At 34.4% G+C, this 7,383-nt stretch overlaps 1 protein-coding gene across 1 annotated transcript; it reads right to left on the reverse strand.

The window, feature by feature from the left end:
* Positions 1–626: 626 nt before the first annotated feature.
* LOC125873192 (ethylene-responsive transcription factor CRF4-like) lies at positions 627–2,605 on the reverse strand. The gene has a single exon (XM_049554083.1). It carries the CDS (start codon positions 2,065–2,067, stop codon positions 943–945), a length of 1,125 nt encoding a protein of 374 aa, XP_049410040.1. The 5' UTR covers positions 2,068–2,605; the 3' UTR covers positions 627–942.
* Between the last annotated feature and the right edge of the window lie 4,778 nt (positions 2,606–7,383).

Consider the following 7,383-nt stretch of genomic DNA (forward strand, 5'->3'; position numbering starts at 1 on the left):
ACACGCCCCTTCACGTGTAGGCCTGATTTTTTTTCATGGGCCAAGCACGTGAAAATTCTTTTTGATTTGGGTGACGGTGAGATTCAATCTCAAAACCTTTGTCTGCTCTGATACCACTGCTATGGAACGGAAGAAACTAGAAAGAGAAATTAAAGAGAGAATAAATGATAACTCTTTGTATTGTATTGATTCTTGCATTGGTTCAAATAGAAGAGTACATCAGTATTTATAAATAATTAAGGAGAATAAAATATATTATTTTCCTTCTAGACACTAAACTAAAAGGAAATTAAATGTTTTGCAATTAATGTAAACCCCAGATTTGAAAGGAAATTAAATACTATAAAATATTTTTAGAATAAAAAGAAAAAAATAAAAAGATTCTACCAAATCTAACACATTTTTACTGGTTCACATTGAATACACTTCTTTAGCAAGTACTTCTTCAGTTTCATACTAGTTGTCTACCTTGCTACAATTTATTATGATTTCTTAAACAAAAAATGAACAACTTATATGAGTATTGGAATGAATAGTTAATGTTAAACGGTAAAACAGTGGAAAAAATAATCTTTCGGTGGAGAAGCAAGCAAAAGTGAACAAACACATACCAAGTGGGAGACAAAAAAACACTAGATTCTGAAAATTAAATTCACATCGAAAGCCAGAGCAACACAAATTTCAGTAAAAATTATGCATCTCATTTAGTCCAGGTAAAGCATTACTACTACATTGAAACACTGCAGAAGGAGGGGGCCTCACTACTTATTATCAAAACATTAACAAAATAACAATCTACTATTTCACTCCGTTAACTTAAACGGAGAATCTAAAACAAACAACTCTAATATACTAGTCGATTTCTCATTGTCGCCGGTAGACAAAATTTGCCAATAGCTCTGGCAATCTGGAGACAATGTGTGGTAGTTTTGAGAGGATAAATTATAATGCCATTAGAACATCAACACTGGAAAAATCTCCAATGTCTTTGAAATAATTATCCACTTCTAATGCACCCAAGTCTAGAAATGAATCATCAAATTTGCAAATCTCAGGGTCTAATACAAAGTCATTGGTGAAATCCCAAGACGGTACGTATTTGGATGGCGTCAACAAATCATCATTGGCGAAACTTGTTGTGTCGTTAAATAGTGTTTGTTCTGCATCTGCAAAGTTGAAAAAATCGTCTAAGAAGGAAACGTCTGTGGGTAAGTACTCATTTGAATAGTCTGGTGTGATTGTAAGTGTCTCGCCCTGGCACTCAAGGTGTTCGACGTTTTGCTCACTGTTTGGTTGTTCCACCAATATTGTGCAATTTTCTTCTGAAACATCCATTTCCACTTTTGTTTCTTCGAGAATTGGTTCGGACACCTCTGCTTCTTCACTGGATTGACTAGTTCTGAACCGCAAAACAGAGGTGGGAGAAGAAAGATTGTGTGATTCATCACCAGATTCATAGCCCGAATTCGAAGCCACATTGACTTCCGGATTCTCCTTCATTGGAGGAGTAATGAAATTTGTTAAAGCATCTGGTCCACGGAGCTTAATAGCTGCATTGTCATAAACCATAGCAGCTTCTTCAGCAGTATCATAAGTACCTAACCAGAGCCTAACGCGACGCGCTGGGTCTCTGATTTCAGCAGCCCATTTCCCCCACGGCCGTTGACGCACACCCCTGAACTTCCTAACAGTTCCATCAGCCGGTAGCTGCACCACTTCCTTCCCTTTCAACGCCTTCTGCTTCGCTTGCAAAGCTTCAGCTACTCGTTTCTTGCCATTACTAGTACTCACAGTTTTAACATCATTAATTGATTGCGTCTCAATACTGATTTCACTAATGTATCTTTTCACACGTTTCCGCCCAAAAAGCTCTTCTTCATCACTTGAAGAGTCAGTTGCATCTGGATCAGTAACAGATATCCGTACAGTCCTCGGAATAGTAGGATTATACTCCGAGGATTTCCGGACATCCGCTACCTTCTTAGGCGGCTTTATATTAGTAACTTTTCTGATTGTTCTCTTGTGTTCGGTATATTTGATTGGACAAAGCATATTGTGATGATCCATTTTTTGGAGAAGTGTGGTTGCTGAAATGAAAATAAGGATGAGATTGTTTTGAGAGTGGCACGAAGGGATTAAAAAGGAAAGGAATAGTCAAAGAGAAGCTTGAAACATAAGGAGAGAACCAAAGACATCTGACAAAAAGAGGAGCAAGTTTCGTTAAAAGATGGAATATATAGTGTTAAAGGGGGCAAAAAGAAAAGAAGAAAGTAAACCAGCACCACAAGCTACACAGAAACGGAGCACAAAGTTTTGAAGGTGATAACAAAGCAAAACCCTTTTAACAAAGTGAACCTCAAAGGAAACAAGAAAGAAAGAAGGGCTAAAAAGGATTTAGTGTAAGCGTGAGGCTTAAAAAGGTTGAGTGGACAATAAAGGGAAATACCATATGGTCTAAAAAAAGAGAAGGAATCAAAAACTCGTAATCCTATGTTTCTCAAGAAATACTTGCTAGTGATGAAGTGTTGTTCTTTGTGTGATGAATGAAAGAGAAAGTTGAGTTTGTGGAGAGACAGAGTTGTGTTTCTTCAAGTCCGTGAGACTACAACGCCTTGGTTACCTCTCTTATAGGATCCGATCCAAGCCGAAATTCCAATAGATGTACATTAGTATTACTTTTATTTATATACTAATCTATTGCACTATTATTAAATGTTTCATAAATATGGCAGTAGTACCATACATGTACCCAAAAACAAAATAAGGCAGTAGTACCATACACTATCACATTCTAAAAATATCTTCCTCCTCCGAAGAAAGGAAAATAATGAAATAACTTTTGAATCTTCTAATTCAATAACGTAGTCAAAATTTTCATAAAGGGTGTTCAGAAATAACACAACAAAAGTGGAGAAGACATTTGCTGCTTGTGAGATTCAAACACGCAAGCACTATCTCATTCCAAGCATCTGAAATCACTAGGTTACAATAGCTTGTTGTGTTAAGGGTGTCCAAAAGATGTTATTTAACCATTTCTTGTATATACAATATTTTTTTTCAAAAAAGTTGGACACCCTAACAACCAAGTAGCTACGCCACTGTTTCTAACTAAAAATGTGTATGACGTATCAAAATGCCCTTTGAATCATGCAATTTTAAATATGTTGTGTAGTACGATGTTAAATAAAAATAACATCAATCTTTAAAATAATGCTATTTTTAAAATTAAAAAGAAACATAGGAAATACTAGTTCATCGGAGTAGTTGTTTTGTGAATGGGATAGTCACCGGCCATCGGTGTTAGGGACCCAAAGATTCCGTCGACGGAGAGAAAAAACTACTCGCCGCATATATATATGTAAGTTGAAAAAAACCACGAAAGATTTGACACGTATGTATAGTGGGCCCCACAAATAAGGTTGGTCCAATGTGTGAACTTCAAAATGAGTCAGCATTTTATTTTAAAAATCTCGAAGCCCGTGTGACCGGTCACGTGAGGCCCAGGATGCCCGCTCTGTTAAAAAAAATTATGTCGGTCAAATACTTGTGCAATTGGCTAACAACTCATTTCTTTGACCAGTAAATACATAATAAATAACTTTTATAATTATTACTGGTTCTTTATTTGTATCCTTTTTATTTTGGTAATTTTATGGAATGATAATTTTTCTATTTAAAACATGCTTGTCAATCAAGTCAATGAAACTAATTTTGGGGCCATACACTTTTTTTTCTTCGCTCAGTATCTAATGCTCGATTATTCTGGATTTGAGTCATAGGGCTCTATTAAAAAAAAATACTCTCTGCCAAGGATTTTTTTTAAGTGACTTTCACTAACGAAATGACATAACAATGCTCAGTTTGATTATCTTCTCCTTATATTCAAGTGACTTTCAACTCCTACTATCCCCTAGGTTGTTTGAATATAGACTTGTTCAACTCAAGACACTGAGTAGGAGGAAAAGTTTATGTGCATTAATTGTGTAGACAAATATATTATGATCAAAATTTCTGATTCTTGGACTTTCCTTTGGACAAAGATGAATTTTGAAGTTTAAATGAATTAAATTTTTTTTACTTTTACAGCTAACGTGGTGGACAACCTAGAATTAGCCGCCATTAATAATTTGGTTTTGTACGGCTCTGGGTTTTACCTTCTTTATATTTACTTTTATCGAGGATGCTAACTGAACCCACGCGATTCTGGTCTTCGTGGTGAAGACGTCCATCACTAATGTACTTTTCTTTTAGAGCGTGTGGTACAGACGTGCACTGAAGCGTGTGGATGTTTATAGCTGGAGCCTCTTTTTTTTACCAGAAGCAAGTGTCCCAATTGTCGACGTTATTTTCCGTAAAAATGTTGGCAATAACAATCTTTCACCCCACAAAGTGGCACATGGACAAGTGAAAGAGTACATATGATACAAATAAATAATCGTGACAAATTCAAAATTTTTATTTAGAAAGTTTAAAATATAAAAAAAATAAAATATACGAGCTAGTTGAAAGGAGTTTAATCAGTGATAGAGCCAGGATAATTAATAGGGGTTTAAATATGAATAAGTAAACATACGAACTAATCGAAGGATTCAACATGTACTATATATACATAAATATAATTTTAACCATTTATAAATAGTGTAATTTTTCATCAAAAGGATTTTTGATGAACCCCTTCCGGCCTAAGTTGGTTCAGCCCAGAGTTCACAATCTATTATATATGCACAAAAAGTAATTTTAATCATATATAAATAATATAATTTTAGTTGGAGAAATCTGAATGAACTCCTAGCCTTAAGCTAGCTCCACCCGGAATACAATATGATTATCCCCTAGGAACTCTGTTTCATTAATTGTACTGTTTCATGGTAAAATTTTAAGTTTTTAACCCCCAATTGTACCTTTTTAAAGACTCCAGCTTTAGTTATTTAAACTATATATACACTAATCTTAGCAATTACTAAAACTTTACTTATATATGAATTGATTACTTAAAAATAATAGTAAGCAACACATCATTAGATAACATTTTTAGTGTAAAGATATTTTAAAACATTGGTATACAAAATCTAAATTCAAAAAAATAATGTGAGGAGATTAATAATGAAAAGAAACACAGCCCAACCTATCAATGACTATAACAACATTATTGGTTGCTGGGGTAGTGATTTACTGTTATACATTTATAATAACATCAACATTGAAATAATACAAATTTACATTTTGAGGGTGTGTTTGGTACAAAGAAAAAAAGTTCCTTAGTAAAGATTAATTCGATAAATAATTACCTATATTCTTGTGTTTGATATGCAACATAAAATATTGTCTTTAGTATATTATAGATGGGTGGGGGTAGATATGTGGGGATGGAGCCTAAGAGATTGGAGAAAATATGAGGTGTATTGGAGGATGAGAAGCACACGATACATGAATTGTCGCTCGTGAAACTATATTTTCTTACTTTTACAAATCAAGTCATTTTTCTTATTATTAAGAAATTTATTTTTTTCATAAATAGAATATTTTTCAAAAAAATTGATCAAGTAAACCTGAAAAATTTTAAAAATATTTTTCTTCATATCGAACACCTCCGTACCAGAGAGTATGGTTTTCGAGAAGAATCGAAGATTGCGGTTAGTTATGGGGTCATAACTTTTAGAATGAATGCAAAATTCGTACAATATTGGTGAAAACATTGTCTTGATTTACTATAATACAAATGTTTTGCAGTTGCATTACCTACAAAAGAAGTGGAAGTGGAAAATACTAAAGGAATGGAGCAAGTGGGAGATGGTACTTTGTGTCTGTCTTATGCTGGCACGTAAAATCAATAAAAAGCTGAAATTTCATTATGTGAGAGTGCTCACATGTTTTACTGCTCTGCGCACATTTATGGAATTGTGGCGCTATACATGCATCTTCTTTCTTAATCACCATTCAACCGTTGATAAATTTTGAAAATATTCATTGCCAAGACATAGAATAACAACATAATACAATACTTGGTTATTTGTTATCTTGTTAAATTATAAAATCAAAATAGAATTAATTAAATGTTTTTAATTGTATTCTTACAATTAATTCCTTTTTAATAGTGTAAATGAATTTGTAAAGTTTCATTTTTTTAAGGGTGAGCTCTACTAGCCTACTATAGACACTATAACGAAAACACAATCATTAGCGGCAATAAATATACACATAAACAAAAAGTGATAAAGCTTTTACCGACATTAGTTAATTGTCATTGAATTCAGTGTCGTTATAGGCTTTAGGGATATTATAAAGAGTGCTAAATGATGCTAAAAATACATTTTTAGTGACAATTAAGTTATTGCCATTAATTAATTACCGCTAAGGATCATTTTTGATATAGTGAGAGGGCATTACCAATTACTACTTCTCACCCGACGCTTGGAGGTGGCTGGCACTAGTCGGTAGGAGGGTTCGTCCATTGGCAATCCCACTGATGTGACTTAACCTTGAGCACTAGTGATGGCCTGCGCTATTCAGGAATTTAGGTGAGCGCGGGGAAGTAGATAGTAGCTGAGTGAAAAGATTTCTATATAGGCAATAAGAAGGCCTTGTTCTTCTTGGCCCGGGGTATTTTGTAGATGGGCAAGGATACCAATGGATATGACACGGATTTTGATGTGGAGAATGACGATTCGTTCAACCCTCTATTGGTGAAAAACAAGCCCTCTAGAGTATCAAAGAAGAGGAAGGTGGGCAAGGATGAGAGCAGGTGGGCCGCAATTAGTTTAATTCATTGAGATACCGATTGGACTCAACCCATACCACAAGCGACAGATCACACAAAAAAAGGTGAAAGAGTTAGACAACTTCCTAGAAAATTCTTAATAGCCTTTTGAAGATTAAATGTGGACATCAACACACTAATCCTTAGGATTTTATTCGACATTTGCCGTTTTACTGGGAGATCGATAACATGGGATCTAATACCAAATTATCATGATTCAATCCATCAGACTATGTAGGCCCCGATCTAATCTCAAGATACGAGAACTTTTACCACCCAATTTTAAGGCGGACATTGCGGAAATGAATAAAAATAAGAGAATTTCTTTAATAAATTTAACGACCATAACCTAGAGTACAAAATCATCATTTTAGAGCTGATATATATATATATATATATATAGATACACATATCCTCGTGTACACTGAACATTTATTATTGAAGAAGAGTTTCTTACAATGTATCGGAGCCCTAAAAGGTTAAAATAGCCCAAAAAAAATAGAGAACTGACTCCAATGGCAAAGGACGATAATATCTCCACAGCCTTTCGCTCGCTAGGAATAGAGCTGATTGCAACAACACAAACCTCATTCACTAATATACCTTTACCGTCACTAAATCTTGCA

Source organism: Solanum stenotomum, chromosome 8, assembly GCF_019186545.1.
Source record: "Solanum stenotomum isolate F172 chromosome 8, ASM1918654v1, whole genome shotgun sequence".
Classification (NCBI taxonomy): domain Eukaryota; kingdom Viridiplantae; phylum Streptophyta; class Magnoliopsida; order Solanales; family Solanaceae; genus Solanum; species Solanum stenotomum.